Source organism: Marmota marmota, unplaced genomic scaffold (assembly GCF_001458135.2).
Source record: "Marmota marmota marmota unplaced genomic scaffold, marMar, whole genome shotgun sequence".
Lineage (NCBI taxonomy): Eukaryota > Metazoa > Chordata > Mammalia > Rodentia > Sciuridae > Marmota > Marmota marmota.
In genome coordinates, this window is record NW_025999998.1 from 18861094 (window position 1) to 18885269 (window position 24176).

General features: G+C 30.2%; 1 protein-coding gene across 1 annotated transcript in view; it reads left to right on the forward strand.

The window, feature by feature from the left end:
* Nucleotides 1-24176, forward strand: part of Vps13a (vacuolar protein sorting 13 homolog A) — a 236593-nt gene that overhangs the window by 179946 nt on the left and 32471 nt on the right. Inside the window, 4 exon segments of the mRNA XM_048806784.1 lie at nucleotides 3978-4089; nucleotides 20854-20939; nucleotides 22675-22798; nucleotides 24009-24083. Of these exon segments, the coding sequence (XP_048662741.1) occupies nucleotides 3978-4089; nucleotides 20854-20939; nucleotides 22675-22798; nucleotides 24009-24083 (397 nt within the window).

Sequence of the window (24176 nt, forward strand, 5' to 3'; positions counted from 1 at the left end):
ATATATATGTGTATATATATATATATATATATATATATATATATATATATATATAATGCCACTAAGAAAATTCATGTACAAGTATTTGTGTGGACCTATGTTTTAGAAGTGGAATTACTAGGTCAATATGGCTGCTTCTCTAAACTATGGAACCAATCTAGGTGCCTTTTAACAGATGAATGGATAAAGAAACTGTGGTGTATATATACATAATGGAATATTACTCAGCCTTAAAGAAAAATGAAATTATGGCATTTGTAGGTAAATGATTATAGCTGGAGGATAGCACACTAAGTGAAATAAGCCAATCCCAAAGAACCAAAGGCCAAATGTTTTCCCTAATATATGTGGATGCTAATTCCCAATAAAGGCAGGGTGGGATAGAGGTACTTTGGACTAGACACAGGGGAGTAAAACGAAGGGAGGGGTTGTGGGGGTAGGAATGATAGTAGAATGAATCAGACATTATTACCCTATGTGCATATATGATTGTACAACCTGTATAACTCTACATCATGTACAACCAGAAGAATGAGAAGATATACTCCGTTTATGTACGATGTGGTAAAATGCCTTCTACTATCATTTATAACTAATTAGAACAAATTTAAAATTTTTTAAAAAATATACGACTGCTCTATATTTAACTTTTTGAAGATCTGCCAGACTTTTCTATAGTAATTATACTATCTTACATCCTTAAAGGCAAAGTAAATTTATAATTTCACCACATTTTTTTCTAACACTTATAATCTTCCTTTTTATTCTTTTTTTAAAATACCTAACATATTAGGTATGAAGAGGTATCTCATTAAGGCTTTGATTTGCATATCTTTAATGACTAATGATGTCTGTCATCATTCATGTGCTTATTGGTCATTTGTATATCTTTTCTAAAGAACTCTCTGTTCTAATCCCTTTTTTCTGTTTTTTTTAAATGGATTGGGTGTTTCTTTTTGGGTTGTAAGAGTTGTTTATATATTCTGGAAACTCAACCCTATTTTCTCCTATTTGTGTGTTGTCTTTTAACATTACTAAATGTTTGATAAAGTCCAAATTATCTATTTCTTCTTTGATTGGCTTAGTTATGGATATCATATTGTTACATTTTCTTACCTAATTGCACTCAGTGGAACCTTTAGTACAGTGTTGACTAGACATTCTAAGAGCAGACATTCCTGTTTACTCCTGAGCTTGTAGAGAAACCTTTCAGACTTTCATCAAAAATTATGGTGTTAACGCTGGGTTTTTCATAGGCATACTTTATCATGATGGTTGAGGAAATTCCCTTATATTCTAGTCAAGTGTATTTATTATGGAATGATGTTAGATTTTATTACGTGCTTTTTCTGCATTTATTGAGATGATACTGTTTTACCTTTATTAATATGATCTATTTTAGTAATGATTCATATGTTGAACCAGTATTACATACTTGCAATAAATTCACTTCATCATGATTTCTAATCCTTTTCATATTTTGCTGGATTTCATTTCATAGTATTTTTGTATATTCATGAGGGATATTGTTCTGTAGTTTTCTTGTACTGTTTTTACCTGGTTTTGATATTTGGGAAATACTGTCCTCACAGACAATTTTAGAAGAATTTGTAATATATTGATGTTAATTTTTCTTTAAACACATGTTAAAATTTATCAGTGAAACCATTGGCTCTAACTTTTATTTCTGGTAAATTTTTAAATTATTAATTCTCAGATTGTTTCTTAAGTCACTTTCAAAAGTTTTTATCTTTCTAGGAATTGTCTGATTAATCTAGATTGTCTAATTTGTTAATTTACACTTATTCATAGTATTTTTATCTCTGTAAAATTAGTAGCAGTATTCTCTCTTTCATTCCTGGTATTAGTCATTTGAATCTTCCTTTCTACCTAGTGCTTTGTGTTTTAGTCTTTTTTTTTTTTTTTTTTGGTCTTTTCAAAAAATTGTTTATCTTATTCTTTATCTCTGCCTCCCCCAACCCCTTTTTTTTCTTTTGGTACTGGGGATTGAACCTAGGGCCATGTCACTAATGAACTACATCCCCAGCCCTTTTACTTTTTATTTTGAAACAAGGTCTCCCTGAACTGCTTAGGGCCTCTTTAAGTAGCTAAGGTTGGTCTCAAATTTGTGATCCTCCTGCTTCAGCCTCCCGAATTGCTGTTATTGCAGGTGTATGCCACTGTACCCAGCTGCTCTGCTCTTTTATTTTCTTCCTTCTGCTAGGTTTGGATCTAGTTTGCTTTTCTTTTCCTAGTTTCTTAAAAGAGTTAAGTGTTGACTCTAAATCTTCTTTTTTTTTTAAGTATTTTATTTTTACGTTTTAGGTGAGCACAATCTCTTTATATTTATGTGGTGCTGAAGAGCAAACCCAGCGCCTTGTGCATGCTAGGCGAGCACTCTACCACTGAGCCACAACCCCAGCCCTAAATCTTCTTTTTTAATAGGCATTCCCATTTATAAATTTCCTTCTGAACTCTCTTTTTGCTGTTCATCCTAAGTTTTGGTATGTTATGTTTTGTTTTCATTCATGTCAAAGTAGTGAATTTCCCTTGTGATTTCTTCTTTGATCTTTCATTACTTAAGACTTGTTATTTAATTTCCAATTTTATTTAGTTTCCTAAATTTCTTTTTTTATACAGATTTTATCTTTATTCCATGTAGTTAGAAAATATACTTGTGTCTTTTTAGTACTTTTATATTTTTTGAGACATATTTCACATCCTTGAAATATTGTCTGTCCATCTGGTAGAATGTTCCATGAGGCTTTGGGAAGAATAGGTATTGTGCTATTGTTGGGTTGAAAGTTCTACAGATATGTCAGGTCTAGGTGGTTTATAGTGTTGTTCGAATTTTCTGTTTCCTTACTCATGTTGTCCAGTTGCTATTCATTATTGAAATTAGGGTATTTAAATGTTGAACTGTTAGATTATCTTTTCTCTTAAATTCTTTCAGTGTTTTGCTTCATGTATTGAAGGACTCTTCTGTGCATATAATGAGAATTTTTTTTATTTAATGCTGTTTTTTTTTTCTTCTGGTTTTAATATAGCCACTTCAGTTCTCTCTTTTAGGTACTATTCACATGACATTCTTTGTTACATCTTTCTACTTCTACCTTTGTAGCTTTGATTTTAAAGTGAATCTCTTTGGACAATGTTTATTTAGTTGGATCATTTTTGTTTGGTTTTTGTTTTATCTATTCTGCTTTTAATTGGCCAATTTATCAGTCTGTATCATTGTTTAAGATAACAAACATTAAGCCCATGTACATTAAGCCCAAATAGGCAAGTATTCAAACTTTAGAAAATCATGTCATGTGATTGTTAACACCATAAGTTTAATGGAGATAGGCCATATGATCACAACAATGAGTAGAAAAGAAATTCTTGTTTAAAATTCATTGTGCATTCAAGATGTTCAAAATCAACAAAAATTTAAAAAAGAACTATTATCACACTAAAAGTAGAAATGAATTTCCTTGTCTTGATTAGGGCACAGTGGTGCATGCCTATAATCCCAGGAATTCAGGAGGCTGAGACAGGAGAATTGCACTTTTAAAGCGAGCCTCAGCAACTTATCATGGCCCTAAGCAGCTTAGCAAGGCTCTTTCTCAAAATAAAAAAAGGGGGGTGGGGCTGGGGGCTAGGGATGTGGCTCAGTGGTTGAGTACCAAAAAGAGAAAAAAGGGGGCCTGAAATCCACACTTATAATTAGAATTGTACTGGAGGAAACCAAAGGTATTAAAGGGAAACAAATGCTCTGATTTTTATCTCAAGAGAACCTATTAACAAACTTTTTTATAGTTTTATATTTTTTCTAGAGAATTTACATTATATCATATAAGCAAATTTAAAAATGGAAAAGTGATGTGGTGTTTTTATTTTATCTGAAAGAAGATTTTTTTTAGTATTTACATTTTATAGTGTTTTACAAGGTTTTTTTTTAAAATAACTTTTTCATTTATATTTTTTTCCTCTAGAGCTACAGAATCTTATGAAGTGGAGAGTCTACGACCTCCTCGGTTCTTTAATGAAGATGGAGTTATCAGACCTTACAGGTTGAGGGATGGTACTGGAAATCAAATGTTACAGGTAAGTGAAGAAATGTCTTATAAATTAAAATTAAATTAGTAAAGCTAGATCTTTTTTTAAGTACCTATATGATGCTATAAATATATATTAGATTATCTGGACTTTGATCAATTTTGATTAATTCCTTTTTTAAGTGTTTTATATTTACTTAGGCTTTAAAATACATTTATTTACTATAAGATTTTTTTTTCTTTTTTACAGGCATCAAAAAGTTTGATATGAAAACAATTAATGCATGACTTTGCAAGTGAAAGCCAACAGTAGATTTTAGTCTTAAAATTACAAACTACATACAGCTGTTTCAGTATTTTGAACATAAAGAAAAGCTTTTGTATTGGTAACTTTTTAATACAATTTTAGTGAATCTAATCTTTTTATATATTCTTAGCTCTGCACTGGATTTGCTACATTTATTCAAAGCCAGTGTGCCTTATTTATCCTCATAGCATGTGGTACATATTTAGCCAGTTAGACCACTTCTATTTAGGATACTTCCTTCAGTTAATTAAACCACTACTAGCTTTTATACCAGATATAAGTAATCCTTATCTCTAATTGAAAATAAATAAAAACAAAACTCAGGAACACTGCCACTGTAGATTATTCATGGGTTCTTGTGATTTACTTTTGAAGACGTTCAGATGGCCATGATCATCTTCCTGGGTTTTTTTTTTTTTTTTTGGTGGTTGTTGTTTTTTGTTTTTGTTGATGTTGTTGTTCCTAGTGTAGTCTGTGTAAAACCTTGGAAGATTTGATGTGTAGTTCACGTGCTAGCCAGTATCTTTTAGTAAGGGAGGTTAGCTTCTGAAACACTAGATATTTGGAAGGTAGAATATTTTATCTGTTCAGACAATTTCTTACTTGATAAGTCAGACATTGTTATCTGGATTTTGGTGTAAGTAACATGGTGATCATACTAAGCTATACCAATCTAAAGTTGTTTCTGTGGTTTAGATGTGGAATACTAAATTAAATCATTTGCTTGAAAACATACCAGTAGTTATTACATTATACGGATTCAAAAATACTTACAGTAATAATGAATATATGGCACTTCTTTATAGCTTTGATATTTTAAATATTGTCATATTTAAAATAACCAGGGTAAAGATTTAAAACTTTAATATTTTACCTACTTCATGTAGAATATATAATATTGCACAAAATGTACATATCCATTTTTCTCTGAGCCTGCTGCCTAGTATATTAAAATATAACCACAGAGTTAATGTACACTATTTAGTGAAGTGATATTATGCTGTGATTTTAAATTGTTCCTTAAAGTGTCACAATATTTGCAGTCTGTTGAAAGCTTGTGCTCTAAGGACTTATTGTGAAATCTCTACATTGACATTGTTTCATTCTTTGAAGATAGATAGTTGCAAAAATGACATTGGCTAACACTGTTTAACATTTCTACTCAATTCCTGACTTATCTTGTCAGAGCACAAACAAAATGTTATTAGCATTTTACTAGATTAAAAGTTGAGTAGTTTTCAAATCACCTTTTAAAAAACTAAAAATACTTCTAACAAAACTATTATTAAAAATTTCCTAGGAAATAAGAATGAGTAGTGAGAATTTAGAAATATACAATTCTCATTATTATAATGGAACAGATTATAATATATAAAAAAACTGAGTTATCAAAAATTTCTCATGGTTGAGAAATTGACGATTTAAATGACAAGTAACTTATTTCCATGCCTTTACTAATTGTTTTATGAAGTTCTAAACTCTGGGATTTAAAGGCATGATTTTCTAAGTACTTCCAGAGATGCATATTATTTTTAATACTCCAGTCTTAGCATTTATTACTACAAGAGCTATTTCAGGGACTAAAAACTCAGAACTTACTGTTTAGCAAGAGAGTTAAATACAGTATAAGCTGAAAATACCTATAAGAATTCTCCAGCTACCTTAATATGTTTACAATTAGTATTATTCTCTTACAGGTGTTAAGAAGTAGGTGGTTGTTCTAGCAATAGTAGTGATTTTTTTTTTAAATGGAAACTACTATATTATTAGTGAGTGAGTTAAAATATATGAATACTAGTGCTGTGGAAAATAATTGGATGATTTAAACTAGATTTAAAACCTCATCTGCTTAGGTTTCATCTAAATGATTTAATGACAGAGCCTTTGAAAAAATTTGATACTTTAAAATGTTTCTTTTTCTTAAAAAGGTGCTCTTTGTTCACTAATTTATATTTGCCCATATTTAATAATTAAATATAAAATACTTTTATTGAGTAATTTTCCATCTAGAAAGCAGCATATTATTATAGTGCTTCCTAGTAGTCAATTCCTACATCTACTAGAGACATAGAATAATTCTAATATATTCATAGAATACCTTATTGATATCATAAAACCATTTTATACATGGAGGGTATAAAAGTCAACACAGTTTTATCTTAGGCCTATTAAGTTATGGAATGTTATATCCATGATTGCAACCTGAATCACAGCCATAAAAATCTGCTTTAAATTATTTTAACTCCTTTAGCATTTCATATTTTTTACATGTTTTCCAAGAAATTTGCCATAATTAACTAACCTCTGTGCTTCTTTTTTCCTTTACCATGCTTTCAGAAAATTCAGTTCTACAGGGGATGGATTTTGACTCTCAGTAGCAGTAGTGATGAGGAGGAGGAGAAGGATAATGATGATTAGTCAGATCTAAATTGTTAACATTCACATGTTCTTTATCTTTTAACTTGGAATGTTTCATTAGTGTGTTTTGTATGACTGCTATCATAACGTCTATGTGTCCACTTTTAGGGAGTTAAAAAACTTTTATTTCCTTTCCAATGTTTTTCTGAATATCATGATAAAGCAATATATAATTGGATTATCTTAAGCACAGAGAAAAATGTATTTTACATCCAAAGTAGGGCGCATTCCATATTGTAGATTTTCTTTTATCCACTTCATTGCTTTTGTATTAAAAAGTTTGTCCTTAAGATTTAAAGTTAGACTTAAATATAGCTTTTAATGTTCACTAATTTTAATTATCCACTTACATTTGTTAGCACAATGCCTTCTTTTTATTGTTCTATGTAAATTTTCTGGGATGTAATGTAATAGCGTTGTGTGAAAAAAGAGAAAAAATAGTAATGGTCATTCAATGTTTTTAGATTTATTTATCATTTTAAAGGTACTTTTTGTCAAATTTCTTTTAATAATAATAAACATACTTTACTTTTGAAGCTGTGTGAATTTGTTGTTCTATTCCAAAGCAATAGGTTTAAATATATCTGATTTGCCATGGAATGTTAATGAATAATTTATAATCTAAGAATGAAAAATACTATTTTATTTGGTTCACTTTCTATTGTTTTATTGTGAATTTTTGTGAAATAATGAACAAAGTTGGTTTTTAAAGTCATTATACTTGCTTATTAATTTACATATCTATTTACTATATATTATAAAATTTTATAAATTCAGAATTATTAGTAAGATATTTATAATAAACATATATTTTTCTGGATAATATAGGGGAATTTTGCCTGTGTTTCTGAAAGATTTAGAAACAAATTCTTTTTATGTTTTGTTTTCTAAAGGTATTTTTGGAATTTCAACTTAGATAAATTTAATTCTATTGTTCTAGTTCCCTAGTTTATCAGATGTACTAATAATTAGATGTACTAATGGGGGGGACTACTAAAAGGTGACTAATTATTAGTATCATAAGTTTTAATCCCCATGACTGCTGTGCTTTTGGATCAACAGAGGAAGATTTCTATATGCTAAAGCACTTTGTTTAAATTAAGCTTATATTAGATCATACAAGCTAATTCCCTTAACTGTTTAACTTTTGGTTTGTTTCAACACATTATTTCTGAGGTTTTTTTTTTTTAATTCTTAAGTTTATCAAACAAACTTTTATTTCTATGAACCTGCATTCTTTACATTCTTTGAAAATAACTACTCTAGATTTTAAAATAATGTGCTTTTCAAAAGTAAAAGAGGAGCAGTAAAAAATAATTGGCTCTTCTGACATTTCTACCTGTATAGCATTCGTTTAAATTAAAATAAAATCAAAGGTATACCTACTAAGACTAAGGCATATACATATATCAAAGAATTTATTGTTGATATCATAGTAGTACTCTTATCTTTTTGGAGTAAGAAAATAAAAATAATGACCATTAAAATAGTACTGGCATCAATTTCTATTTGTTACTACTCTCTCACCCTTGGCCAAAATCACAAAAACTTTCTCTACTAGAAACAGATAGACCATAAGCTATTATTATATATATTGTAGGAAAGAAAAGCCTAGAAATGCCTTCATTGGTTTCTTACATTTCAGCTTTATAAAACTATTGTTTTTCAAGACATTTTTACTGAGTTTCCTGTGGTTGGTCTGTGATACTTAAGTTTTTTGATATCATTTCATAAAGATGACCTTAATAGACTTTTATTTATTATTAATATATCTGGAAAAAGTTCTGTTTATTTCAGTAACAACTTGTCATTTTAATGAAAAGAAATTGGAATTAGAATTACATTTATTTAAAATCTCTCCGGCAGTAAGATTTTAAACAGTGTTATAGTAACTAGCACATTTCACTGATGTGGTCTTCTTTTATCATTCTTTAATTTTTAGCCCTTACAAGCAAAATATGAGTGGGCATGGTGGTATCCACCCGTAATCATACTGCTCATGAGGCTGAGGCAGAAGGATTGCAAATTCAAGGCCAGACTCAGGAATTTAGCAAGGCCCTGAGCAACTTAGTGAGACCCTGTCTCAAATACAAAATATAAAAAGGGCTGGGGATGTGGCTCAGTGGTTAAACATTCCTGGGTTCAATCCCTAGTACCCCCTCCAGAAAAAGCAGTAAAATATATTCTTTAATATTAAAATTTTTTATTATTAGTTGTTCAAAACATTACATAGCTCTTGACATATCATATTTCATACATTTGATTCAAGTGGGTTATGAACTCCCATTTTTTCCCTGTATACAGATTGCAGAATCACATCGGTTACACATCTACATTTTTACATACTGCCATACTAGTGTCTGTTGTATCCTGCTGCCTTTCCTATCCTCTACTATCCCCACTCCCCTCCCATCTTCTCTCTCTATCCCATCTACTGTAATTCATTTCTCTCCCTTGTTTTTTTTCCCCTTTCCCCTCACTTCCTCTTATATGTAATTTTGTATAACGATGAGGGTCTTCTTCCATTTCCATGCAATTTCCCTTCTCTCTCCCTTTCCCTCCCACCTCTTGTCCCTGTGCCCTTTTCTCTTTTTGTTTTTCTGGCACAATGAAATAATCTTTTCAAGCTTGTTAGACAAAAGATTAAAACTGGATTTCCAGTATTGTAAAAAAAAATGCAGATTTATTGGAGAAAAATTGAACACTAAAAATTGTTCTATACCTGTGTTTTATTGATGGAGATATATGACTGGACAAAAATGTCTTTTTCCTCATCATATATGTAGGAATTAAGCTCCCCTTTGAGATTCTAATCAGGTGAATAGTTCTTTTGTTTATTAATGGCTGTATAATTAATTAGAACTTTAAAATGGAATCTACAATGAAAGTCTAGTGAGAAAGCTGTTTTTGAACATTGATTATATAATACTATACCTTTCATATCCTTTAACTTTATGAATACTCTAATTTCTACATAATCATTGCTTATGTGTAGTAAACAGGAAGAAAATTCTTCCTTAAGAAAGTGATTACCATGAGGGATTCATTTTCACTGTCTCCCTGACTCTTGAATAACATTTGAAAAATGGCAGGAAAAAAGCTGTGAAAATCCTGAAATAGTGCACACCCATGATCATGAATGAATAACCAAGGTGTTTAAGAGTGTAAATGAATTTAAATATTATTCTGAGCTTACATCTGATTTATCTATATCCAATTAGCACTCACGTTGGATATAGATAAATCAGATGTAAGCTCAGAATAATATTGCTCACTTGAAGTATTCCTTATAAAACAAGTCAAAATAAATTTCAATTTAATCAGAATTTTATAAATTTTAGCTTTTGAAATTGTTCAGACCACTTATTTATGCAATTTTGTGTTATTAAAATGTACAGCTGGAGTCATTGTAGATCTGTGACTAAGATATTAATATTCATATGAAAAACATGTTAATGTATTTATATCTCAAGGTCATATATACAGAAGAAAACGACTGATATAATAGCTATTGCTTTGTCTCATTTAAATCCTATAATGAAATTTTGCATTAAACTTTGCTTTGGTGATGGGAAGAGGACCATCTTCAAGCTTTAGCTTTTTTCTTTTATAGAAAAGAAAAAATTTAAATTATAAACTATTAAATTTCCTTTCAAATGAATTTATAATGACCTCAAAATATTACAGGTCCCATGAGGTTAAGTAAAATGATATTAAGTGTATTATTAATTTAGATCAAATGATTATGATGGGTAAATTTTTAAAATCAGTTTAATTCATTAGTTCTAGCTCCTTTGGGGTAAATGAAGATCAATTAAAATATTTAAACTATTAATCTTTAATTTCAACAGATGAATGCCTGAGTATAAAGTAGTATAGAAAAGCCTGAATCAAAGAATAAAACATGGTTTCAAATAGGTCTGTATTTGAGAATTAGAATAATTAATGATTTGCATAGATAGAACATTTTTGTGTTCATTATTATCTTTCAATAGGATGAATCTATTTCAGCACTTATTCCATACCAACCAGTAAATATAGCAACAATGTATCTCCAAACATTAGTTCAAAAACACATTTAATAATTCTGTAAAACTGGCTTCTAATGTAACTTTGTTCATTGTATATACATTTTCTAAGCAGTGAAACAGTAAAAGATTTCTACTAAGTGGCATTATATCATTTCTCAGGATTTTAGAGATCCTCAAATTTGTAAACATTCAAAATATTATAGATATTTGTGTTTTTAAAACAGAATAGTCAGATTTAGCTACATATTCATATGTCTGTAATTTTGTCTTGAGCTTATTATATTTTTCAATTATCAATTATCATTTCTCAACAACCTGTTAAGTACCTTAAATCCTGCAAGGATTTTTTTAATATATTCAGTAAAATATGGACTTATATAAATTTCTAAAAGTATGCTCATTTAAGAGAAGTATAAGAAACTGTTGAAAATTTTCAAAAGCCTTTGTCTCTACCATTTATGAAATTTTCTTATAAATTTATTCACTCAGTTCTGATCCAAATATATGAATCACCACTTTGTTTTTATTTTTTAACATTTTAATTGATGCATTATAATTATACATAATAGTGGGATTCATTGTGATATATTCATACCTGCATAAAATGTAATTTGGTCGGTTTTATTCCTAACTACTTCCCTTTTCCTTCCCCCCACATCTTCCTTCAATATCCCCTTCCTCTACTTTACTGGTCTCCCTTTTGTTTTGTGAGATCCCATTTTTCCCCCTTTTTTCTTCCATATATGAGAGAAAACATGTGACCTCTGACTTTCTAAGACTGGCTTATTTCATTTAACATGATGTTAGAAACCAACTTATTACCTTTTAAAGATTGAGAAAAAAAAAATCCCACTCATAGTATTATCCCTAATGTAGAGAAGCTTAGTTTTCATTGCTGAAGCACATGAATGGCCAGAATCTTTTCTTTACTTGTGTATCTGATGTAGAAGCTTTTTTCTTTTTCATTGAACATTTTACCTTTTTGAATTTCCTTTTTTAAAAATATTTCTTCCCCTTAAAAAATAAATTTGTATGTGTATGTGTATGTGTGTATATATATACATATACATATATATATGTGTGTGTGTATTTCAATATTCATAAACAATGGATATGGGAATATATATCCATTGTTTATGAATATTGAAAACCAAGTTGTACCATGGAGGTATATTCTTCACCATTTCAGGTACTTTTTGATTTTTATCTGTGTTGTCTTTGAATCCTTTACAAAAATATTATAATGGCCATTATATAAGTTCTAGAAGGGAGGCTGTTTTTGTTTGTTGTATATTTCTTTTCTTTCAGAAATTACAGATGTTTGTAATTAGCTTCAAACACTGCCTTAATAACATTTGGAAGATAACCACCTTCAGCCGTCGTAGTCTTTCCTTTTACTTCAGGATGAGAATTACAACTAATCGGGAAAAAAGGGCTTAAAATAGCAGTCAGATCACCATAGTAGTGCTGAACAGTCTTCTTCTGGCTTCATCTGAAATTTTGAGTAAGTGGACAAGAACTAGGAGACAAGGCTTAATGGATCTTACTCTTCATTTTGTAACTCTTCCTCTCCAGAAGGATACTTCTGAATGGAACAAGAAAATTGAAGAGAGCCAAATTTTGTTACCCAGGCTAATTAGAAGTCTTAGTACCTCAGATAAAGCAAATCCCATGGGAAAAGAAATTACCTATCCTTTGATGGAATTCTCAGAATTTATTTATTAGATTACCAAAAATCTCTTGGAGGAGTACTTGTCATATCATTTTGTAAGGCCCAGAGTTTTAAACATTTGATAGGGGTATGTCCCACAATGTTTATTTTGGACCAATGGAACCCCACTCCAAACTTCCAGTGTTATGTAAAAATAATTTTTGAATAAGACTGAAATTAATTATATCTTCTCTGGAGGTAATGGTTCTACCTAGGGAAGGTTTAGGTTTACTCTATCAGAAGTTTTAAATGAATGTCTCTTTAATTCTGTGACTTGAATGAGACCAATTTCATTTCTAAAACTTTTAAAAGTTTGTTCTCATTGCATTTGTTAAATTGCTAAACATATTAAGGAAAGAAAAATACTGTTATAATTGAATTTGAGTACACTTTAACGTTTTAAAATATTCTTTTAAATTGAACTCAGATCTAAGATCCATTTGGGTCGTACCCTCTTTTTACCAAGGGAGTAAATAGAGCTAAAACTCATAATATTAGTTTAGAAGGTCTTCCAGTCTTATTAAGCTAAAGGTACTAAATTCTCACCCCAGGCTTGCTTAACTCATGACTTCTCTATTGGCTTGTTGGAGGTCTGCCTAGTAATTTCTCCCTAGTTTCTTTGGATAAACTCAGAAATTCTCAGCATAAGCTGAGTTTAATAAAACTCATCCGTAAATGTGTGTGTATATGTGTGTGCAAGTGCATGCTAAAAGTAGTTGTTAGAATTCTAGACTTTGAATGAGTTAGGATTTTTGTTGTTACTGGCTAAATGTCCAGTGAAAGGATAATGTTCGTTTGCTGAATTAAGTAATTCATTTTCATGGGCGTCTCTCATTTATCTAAAAAAATTTAATGTCACCTATGAAAGGAAGCACCATGTTTTTTGGTTTTTGTTTGTCTTATAAATTTAAATAATATTGATATCTTAGGCACTTCTGATGATAATTCTGATAAACTGTCTTAATGGCAATTTTTCAGTGAAAATTTACCTGTAAAAAACCCTATGGAAATATTGTAGAGAAAAATGGGGAAATGTTACAGAGAAAAATGCATTTAGTTATTTTTGTGGTACTTCAAGTAGAGGTGGTTGTGTATGTTAGAGATCTCTTGAAGATGCAGTGTTGGAATACAAATATGGGAGGCTAGCTGTTTTGTGGAAGTTAACCTTGCTGGAATACGTTGCCAGGCTACTTTGAATTAAAATTCAAATTGGCAAAGGAATAAAATGTATAATTACATATATATGAGTGGATGTTTGCTGGCTTGATATGGGAGAATAGTTTATATGAATACATATAAAAAATTAATGCCATCCATACATTCCTTAACTCTAGAAGTCTTTATTGAATTCTTGTTAGTTATGTATCATACATTTTTCAAGATATTAGGCTTCCAGTTTGGAGTTGAGTAATCAAGATTTCTACTCATCCTTCACAAGCTTAATTCTAGTGATTATATTTATTGTTAGGATAATTGGGGATAAAACATTACCCATTAGAGGCCAACTCTGTAATGTGAAAATCTTCACAATTTTATTCCTGTTGGTTGTGTAGGTGATAGATGCAAGCTGTAAGAAATTGTAAGAATCAAAAAACACATAAGATATGACTCATCTCCAAAGAGGATCCTGACATTACATGAAAGTTGAAACATTGCAAGAGCTGTGGGATATCTGAATCATATTCCACCGAACAGTTAATGAAATTCTACTCTATCTCCTAGAATATATACACACTTGTCCCTTGGAATCTGTAGCAGATTGATTGCAAGACCTCCAAGGACACCCAAATCTGATGCTCAAGTCCCTTATAAAATAGCATAGTGTTACATATAACCTAAGTATATCCTCTGAACACTTTACGTATCTCTGGATTACCTATAATGTAAGTGCTATGTAAACAGTTGTCATACTGTATTCTGAGGGAGTAGTGACCAAAAATAAAAGTCTGTACACATTCAATACAGATACAATTTTTTTAAAGAATTTTTGTTCCATAGTTATTTGAATCTACTGATGCTGCAGCCACAAATATAGAAGGCTGACTATAGTTTTTCTGTGCTTTTTTTTATTAAAAAAATATTTAAGATACAGCAATATCCTATGGCTCAGGGTCTGAATTCTTACACTAAGTTAGCCTCAAATTCTAGTTTTTTTCTTTTACTAGATTTTTAGTCTTTTCTTATGCCTGTCTGATTTCAGTTCCAAATTGTAAAATGGAAATATTGTACTACCTATCTTGGTATTGTTGTTAGGATTTAAACAAATGAGATAATATATGTAATTATTAATATTATGCCTAATAAGAACTATATTGTATTTTTATTGTTCCAGATGAATACCAGTTTATGCTAGTTTTTGAACTCCATTATATAAATTCTATGTTCCTCATTTGTCTCCTCTTTGTCAAGATAAAAGCATCATTAAATTTCATCCTTTTTGTTTCCTTTCAAGGTTAGTAGAATAGTTATAATACCATGATAATTTCTGCACATTAATTGGTAAACAGTAAGTTCTTAGTGATTTGGACTGCACCTAATTATACAATATTTTAAAAGAAATGTTATTTTCAGGTATATGTAATGTCATGGATCAATAAATGTTGATCACTTGGAGGTTCTGCTGGAACTGAGTGAGATTGTTTTAACTATGAACTTATTACTGATGCACCCACTCTGGTTCTTCTAGAATGTATTGGGTAGGTTAATTGAAAATCTCATGTTGTTGGTGCACAGTTACTCTGCAAGCATAATTCTGTCATTTCTCCAGGCTGTTTTGATTATACCAGTTGAAAACAATATATAATATATAATAATGTCTTTCCTTTGATTTTATGTCAAAGGGTTATATTCAGCTTTCTGGTCTAAGCTGTCAATATAACCTATAGCTATGCTTTGGCTGACAATCAAGGTAGCTCATTAATATGAGAGGAGAGGAAGATAGGAGGGATAATCCCTCTCCAAAAATGATGACATGGTCAGATTTGATTTTTTGTTTAATCAACTTGCTTTACAGGGTAGCCTAAATATCACTTCTTCATTCTTGTTTACATTTATTCTGTTATATATGAAATCATTGAGTTTTAAAATAATTGATTTCAACTATATTTAATTATGAAGCTTGAATGAATACCCCCTTTTATTTGCCATGGCACTGAAATCTCAAATTTGAACTGAAATATTAAGACATCTTTTATCCCTAAACTTTGAGCACATTACTCTTCAGAAATTATTGGGTTTTTTTCATAAAAATAGATTATTTTGAACAACTTGTTCAATTCTTAAATAATTGAAAATGATAGCACTTGCCATTTTTCAAGTAATTCCTTGGATTTTGTTGTTTATACAAATGGTTCACATTTTTAGTAGAATCTATTTATAAACCTTTCCTCTTTCCCCATCTCTTGAATATTAAAATTAAACAATCTATAAAAGTATTTCTTATTATCTAATAGATTTTATCACTTGATAGCATTCATTGTTAATTCATCTTTCATCTAGATGAATTTCATTTTCCTATAATCTCCCATGGTGTTGTCTTAAATTTTTTTATAAAAACTATGAGACCCTTACAGAAATTTCAGATATTAATCATATTTTATAGTTTTTGCTAAACTATGTATTCTTATTTTCACTTAGTTTTTAAAAATATATTTCCAATGAAAATATATTTATATTTTACACTTTATATTGCTTGGGATTTAAGCTTTTCTATGTTTATATTTTTCTTTGCTTTTTCAGAATTTTGCTATTTTATAACATTTTGATGATTTGAAAGTATTAGAAATGTTGTTTGTGATACTATCTTTTTTAACTTATGTTCTTTTTCTAATGTATTGGGATTTATCTGACAGAAAATGTGGATATTAGTAAAGTAACCCTGACACTAGTATCATCAAGCTCCTAATCTCTTTGTGTGTCTAAATGTGTGATTAATTTGATTGGATTTATTTACATTTAAAGTATCACTTCATTTATATAAAGTGCCATATATACTTTTCAAAATGCCAGGGAGATTCTTTTACCAATAATCATTTTAATTCTTACCTCTACATTTTGACAAATATATGTAATGAATGCAGCTTCTGTTGTATTATTATGTTTCTTTCTTTTTGAAAGTTTCCCAGTTTATGATAGGTAAATCACACATTCTTTTAATGAATAAGGCAAAAAATATTTTTCGTTGAACACGAAAACATATAAAGCAGACTGACATGTCTAATGTACTGGCTATTGTTAATCCCTTCATATTTCAGCCAAATCTTGATATTTATGCAAAGGCCTTATAGTGATTTCTAACCCTGATTTTGCTAATTCTTCATTTGTTTTAAAATGGTATCACAAATTATTTTAATAGAAACATTTCATACCTAGTATCTGTTTGGGATAGAGGAATATAGGATATTAACACTAAACTTATTGGATACTGTTGATCTAGTTTAAAAATTCAACAACTACCGTCTTCTAGAATTATCAAAGACATTCTTGAGGTGCCTTGAGGGAAGTGTGTCTGACACCTTAAGAGGAAACATCATGGTATAGCAAAAAGCACTGGAATTAGAAGTGAAGAAGCCAATGTTCTGAGCTCAGTTTTGCAACTGACCCAAGTCACTTAATTGTAGGATTATATATTTATTATTAATAATCACATGAGATCATTGTGAAGATTTACATGGATTGATTAAACACCAGATTCTCATTTTCTTGATATAAATGAAAAGATTGTTTTGGATGAACAATACCACTCCTCTAAAATTCTCAGGGGGGGAGGGTTCAAAAATATATAATGATGTTTGGAAAAGTATAGATCTTTCATATATAATGTGTTTATAAAGTCAAATAATTAGGCAGAAAATTTGTGACCAAAAGTGTGACATTTGTATACTCCTTACCATGTGACAGAAGGTGGATTTGGCTGATAAGCTATCACAATCTTTCCCATGCGTCTATGGATTTAGTTTCAGATTCTTGGATTCTGCTTATAATGCCATTATTGCTGTATTTTCACACAAGTAATAGAGACTTCAGCAACATTTTGCCGTGCAATGAGTTATATTTGATGTTTATTCAAATATATCAACTCTAATAACAAAAGGTCCAGTTTATTATGTTTCAAAGCACATTACTATGATCATAACATCTGTTAATTTTTTTAAGTGTTGTATTTAAGATTTTGGATGAATTCCAGAAAGCATTGCATGAATTATTTTTTTAGGTTTTTAAAAAAAATGCCAGATGCTATTGTAACTATTGAAATTGGTTTAATTGCTGGTAGACACAACTTAGATTTGATTTGAAAATGAAAAGTGATAAAAGGTAGGGTCAACTGCAGTGCCCAAACTTAACATAATATTGAAATAGAAGCTAGGTGCTTGAAGTGAAACAAGGGCTTTTGGGTTATTTGAAGATTATAATCTTTTAAGGGGATAGAGAGTCTTCTGTCAGGAGTGGTGTCTTTGAGGAAAGCAACATTTATAGTCTTGATTTTAAAAAGTGACCATGTAGAACAAAAGAGAACAAATATTTTGTAGTTTAATTTCAATACAAACAATCATAATAAAAGGATTATATATTTATTATTAATAAAAACTTCACTCTCTCCTCACCATTGCCTTTAACAAGCCCAGAGATAAATACTGTTAACAGATCAGTGTGTACTCTTTCAGAAATGTCTAATGTTTATGCATTTCCCTACCGATTTCCTCCATAAATCAGTTCAGTAATATAATTTCTTTTCATTTAATATATCTTCTAACTTTTTCTGTATCTGTACACAGAAATCTGTCTTTTTATTATGACTTTATTATGACATTTCCCATTGTATGGCTGCCCCATAATTTATTTATTGAGTCCCTCATTAATGAACATTTAGATTTTTTTGCTTGTAACACAACATTGCTATGAAGATCTTATATGTATATTTTGGCACTTGTTGGTTAAGATAAATCCTATCAGTGGAATTGCTAACTTGTAATTGATTTGTATTTTCTTTTTTTTGAGTTAAGTCTCCTTATTGGTCAGTTTGTTGTGTTTTTTTGTTTGTTTGTTTTTTGTTTTTTTCCTGAACTACCTATTCATATCCTTTAGATAGTTTACTCTTGGTTTACCATTTTTCTCTCATAGGTTTATTTAAATCAGTAGACTTCTCTAGATTATGAAATACCTGTCTGTATTAACAAACATTTTCCCAAATTTTCCTGTTCTTTTATTTCTTTGCTTATTTGCTTATTGTTTTGCCATTCAGTAGTGTTTATATGTTCTTAAAGTTTTTTTATTAAATTTCATGATCTTAGTTTTATTTGGGATTTTCCTGCTGGGAGATTATTAAAATGTTACTTTCATAGTATTTTTATAGACCTCTGTATACTTGCCTGATTGACCCATGCAGGATTTAGTATATAGAAAAATAGGTCCAGTTTTAGCCAGCAAGTTGTCTAAAACTATTTATTAGATAATGCATGCTCTTACCCACTAATTTGAAAGGCGTTTGCTGTCACAAATTTCTATATTCAGATAAAAAGATTTTTATAAATCCTATATGCATATTGGTCAGTTTCTGTAATTTGTATTTTTTTATTGGTTATGTCAGTGTAAACTTTCACCAGCACCAAGCTGTTTCATTACTGCAGCTGTACAAGTTATATTAATGATGTTAGGGTATTGTTCTCACTCTCTTTTTTTATAATTTAATTGATGTTATATTTTTCTTTCTACATAAATTTTATTATGATTTTGTCCAGTCACTTATCTTCCCTCCTCTACCTCCACCCCATCCTCCAAAAATTACCATCTTGGGACCACTTTGAAAAAGTATATATGTGTTATGTATAAATGTGAAAGGGGGTAAATAATATCTTTATTATAATGAATTTTTACATTTATGAATAAGGCATGGATTTTCATTTTAAAAAATTCATTTATCCCCCTTAGGAAAGTATTATACCTTCTATCATAACTTATGCACATTGTTTGTAAAAACATACATATAAATATCTTTTTTATCTTACAAGAATAATTTTTTCCTTCTATTTCCAAATTGATTACTGGGTTTTATGTATTTGGCTTCCTAGATATACTGTCATCTGCAAATAAGTTCTTCCCTGCCTCTCTAATTGAGGCTTCTTTCTCTTAATTTATATCTTCTTGAAATGTGACCCATTTCACCTGATTTTTCACATTTATTTGCATAATTTGTAAGTTAATAATACTTATTAATTTCTTCTAAATCTGTGCCTCTGTCCCTTTTAATTTCTGATATATTTGTGTTTAATTGCCTTACCTATTTGTAGATACTTTTTCTCAATTTTTTGTGATCTTCTAAGTTAGAAACTTATTCCACTTGGTCCTCTTGCTCTAAAAGACTGGTTCCTAAGACATTACATAAAAAACCATGCCTCATCACGCTGTTTCAGTTTTTTATTTCTGTCTCCATTAAAAGTGAAACCATTCTATCCACCTTTTATATCAAGACAATTATGAAATAACATCTTAGCTTCTAAGCTAAATATTTGTAGTTTTTTTTAAAGATACAACTTCAAGAAACACAATTTTTTAAACTCTTGTATCTTCTTTTTGAATTTCTTGAAGACTTCTAACATTTTGCCTAAATTCTTAACATGCCTTTTTTGAGGGATCATGATCACAATTAACATTGCTTACCTTTCGAAACAGTCTAGCCTGCTGTATGTTTTAAATAGAGGAAGTAATTATTATCAGAGCCAATTACATTGAAAACAAATTTAAAAATTATTTTTATGGTTATGTTCATATTTTCTGGAGCAAATAATGGTTAACAGACAATACATAGACAATCTTTCAGTAGTCTTGAAAATAAATTTAAAGATTGTTACATAGTCTAAATAGGCCTCAGGGCTCCTATTTGTCTAGAAACTCTGCTCCTCATTTTTTAATGAGTTCTAAGATTGGCAAAGAAAAGTATCTTTATAGAGCAGGTGAAATTTCCAGGGAAGAGACAAAGTGGGGGCCAATAGTTATTTATATGATGCATGCATTTATGAGTTTTATACATGTTCTATACAAATGTAATCTAATGTTAATATATTTTCTGAGATAAAATGACAACAGTTTAATACCTCATTAGATTGAATTTAAACAACAATATTTTTTAAAATCTACAATTTAAAGATTGGCATTGCTGCATTCAAGAAATCTTAAAGCAGTGTAGCAAATACTTTTAAAAAGGAAGCAGCAATAATTTTTTGAATGTTTGAATTTTCTGATATGTGTATTTTTTATATATTAATTATTTCCTCCATTGAGAAATGATTTTTAGAGGATCATAACATATTATGGAACATTATCAATTTTCTCACTCTCACTTTTTTTTAGGTAATGGAAAATGGAAGATTCGCAAAATACAAATATTTTACCCATGTCATGATCAATAAAACAGATTTGTTTATGATAACTAGAAGGTAACTTGCTTTCTTTCTCCATTGTAATTAGATAATGGGTTAACTAACAGTCACTTGTTATACATCTTTTGTTCCATGTAGTCCTGCTAACTCTGGTTCTCTTTCTCTAAAAGACTGGTTCCTAAGACATTACATAAATTCCTGTTTAGATTTGTGCATATATACAGGTAAATAGCCACACATAACTTTAAATTAGATTCTAGAGGATTTGCTTCAATCAGTTTATTGTATGCAGAAATTTTATAAAGCTATCCTCTCAGAGATCAACTTCCCTCCCTCTGAAGAAGTACACAATTTCAGGTTACCATAAAAGTCAATAGTACTGTGATTGTATCTATTCATTATAATATAGAGACCCAGTCACACAATTTTATACACAAATGGAAGTAGAGAGCATTATATGTGGATACTCCTGGCAACAGTGACATCTTCAGATAGAACTATAGACAGTGGAAGGGTTCTTTCAAAAATACTCAGTGACACAGCCTGTAGACACAGCTGGCCATGTACTCAAACACTACTAAGTTTGTGCCAACAGCCACTATAATCCAGGAATGGTGAAAGAGAGGATGAGAGGCAGAAGACTGAGGTGAGAGACATAAAGCCAGATTAGCTTTCTCCTTCTGCATTTCCACCAGAAGCTAGCTATTTCTTTAACTTGTTCCCTTAAATTGAAAGTATAGTTATTTAAAAGAAAACTCTGGTTACACCTAAAATTGATATTTCAACCAGAAAGAGAAATTGCAGAAGAAAGGATTAAATAGAATTATTAAATGCATTTTCATTTCTTAATTTCTTCTCCCAAAATAGGAAAACAAAAATTGATTAAAATGAAAAGCATGTGGTGACACATGCCTGTAATCCCAACATCTGGGGAGGCTGAGGCAGGAAGATCATAAGTTCAAAGCCAGCCTCAGCAACCTAGCAAATCCCTAAGCTACTTAGTGAGACCCTATCTCAAAAATAAAAAGGACTGGGGATGTGGTTCAGTTGTTAAATGCCCCTGGGTTCAATCCCTGTTACAAAAAAATGAAACCCAAGATGATGGCTTTTTTGAAATTTCCTTCTAAAATTGATAATAGGGCTTGATTTTGCCTGTGAAAAACCCAATGCCTCTCAGCATGTCAATTTTGTTTAACGTAGTTAGAAAAGTCTCTTTCTGATATATGCTGGGAAATGTATTACAGGAGTCTTAGTAATACAATAAAATATTTATTCTAAAATGCTAATTATATGAAAGTTCTCCAAACTATTGGCTGGTAATTGGTTCTATAAATGGTTTCTATTTCTAATATTTTTTATTTCTCATGTATTTATCTTTATAAATATATTAGTTTTTCTTGTTATACTTTAAATTTCCTACTAAGCACACTTTAGTTGCATCCCAAAAAATTTGTATTATATTTTCATTCTGTTCAAAATATTTTCTAATTTCCTTTGAAATTCCATGGGTTATTTTAGAAATGTCTTAATTTATGGGCATTTGGAAATATTCTTGAGCTCTTCCTGATATTTTTCTAATTTAGTTCCATTATGATCTGAAAATATACTTTTATGGTTTTTGTTCTTTTAAATTCATTAAAAAATTTTTATGACCCAGAATGTAGTTTATCTGGAGAAATGGTTTATGTGCACTTGAAGAGAATGTGTATTCTGTTACTAGATATAAGTGCCTCTGTTTTTAAAGTGGATTCTTTGCTTTCTTCCCTTTGCCCCCTCTTTTCTCCTCCCTTAGTGGTGTATTGTTTGTAACAAAGGGAGCATTTGGACAACTTACATGTGAGTGGCAGTATAGTTTTGATGAATTTACCAAAGAGCCTTTCATTGTTCATGGGAGAAGATTGCGTATTGAAGCAAAGGTATATTGAATACATTTTTTTCAAAAAACTTGGAACTGAAAATATACATTGTAACAGTTACCTTTATTTTTGTAATGTTTCTTCCTCTTTTATAAATGTTCTTGTGGTCTTGGTGTGGTTTTCCTAAAACTGATAGTTGGGCTTTAATTGAAGAAGGGGATACGGGGAGGCCACGGGAAAAAAAGTTCTATTTTCTGTGCTATTATATTGACAACAGCATTCCTAGTTACTTATTTCATAAGCAGGAATAGAACCCCAACTAAATATGAAATAATGGATGGTGGCTATTAGCCTCTGCTCTAAACCATGGCTTTCCTGGTTTTGTTTCTTGTCTTTTTCCCTTTCCAAAGATAACAGTTCCCCTTATTTCCTTTTTTCCTCTTATTTTCCTTTCCAAAGATAACAGTTCCCTATATTTCCTATTTTCTTCCTTTTTCACCTTTTTTTTTTTTTGAGACCTGTGTCAGCAAATTGCTATTCTGTTTTAGATAGAAGAAACTGATTTCTTCTGGGTTCTATATTTGTGTGGATTTTTTAATTACTTAAAGGTATTGCTAAACCAGTAAAACCTCCCATCTTCTTTTATAACAATACCCATCCTGGTCCTTAGTAGTACCACTTTTCTTAGTTATCCCTCAAATGGTTAATATCTGCTATTAAACAGTTTCCCCCAACAAATAGCAAACAATACCAAAAGAGTTGTGAACAGTAGAGAATTATAATCTAGGATCTAACCTTATTTCTTTGATTCTAAACTGCATTCCTATTTCATGACCGGTTTAAAATGTCACAGGTACATACATACATACACACATGCACATACTATATAACTTGTATGTATATGTATGTGTGCATATATATGTGTGTATTATTTTTGAACTGGACTCAATCAAGGTTGCACAGCCTTATATCAAGAAATGAGGAATTATTTGAAAAGAAAAAATAATAGACATCCTTCTCATCCTTTTATGTCCTTAGCAATTGAAATCTCACCATAAGCCTTTTAACTTGGGTTTAGTGATATGTGAGAATGTAGCCTTTTTTCTGTTTGCTTTGATTCTTCTTTGTTATCCATTCTTGGCTTTTTAAAGGTGCATATTTGTGTAAAATGGACACTTTAAACATAGGGTAATAAATTTGTCTGGCATTTCTTTCTTGTATTTTTACAACTGGATTTTCTTTTTAATAAAGTTACATATTCTGCTTATAGGAACGGGTGAAGTCTGTATTCCATGCCAAAGAGTTTGGAAAAATAATTAACTTCAAGACCCCAGAGGATGCAAGGGTAAGTATAATGAATCTTTTACTTAAACTAGCTAGGTGCTTTTCACATTAAAACCTGTAAGTTTAAAAAAACAGGATAAATTTTGTTTGGGAT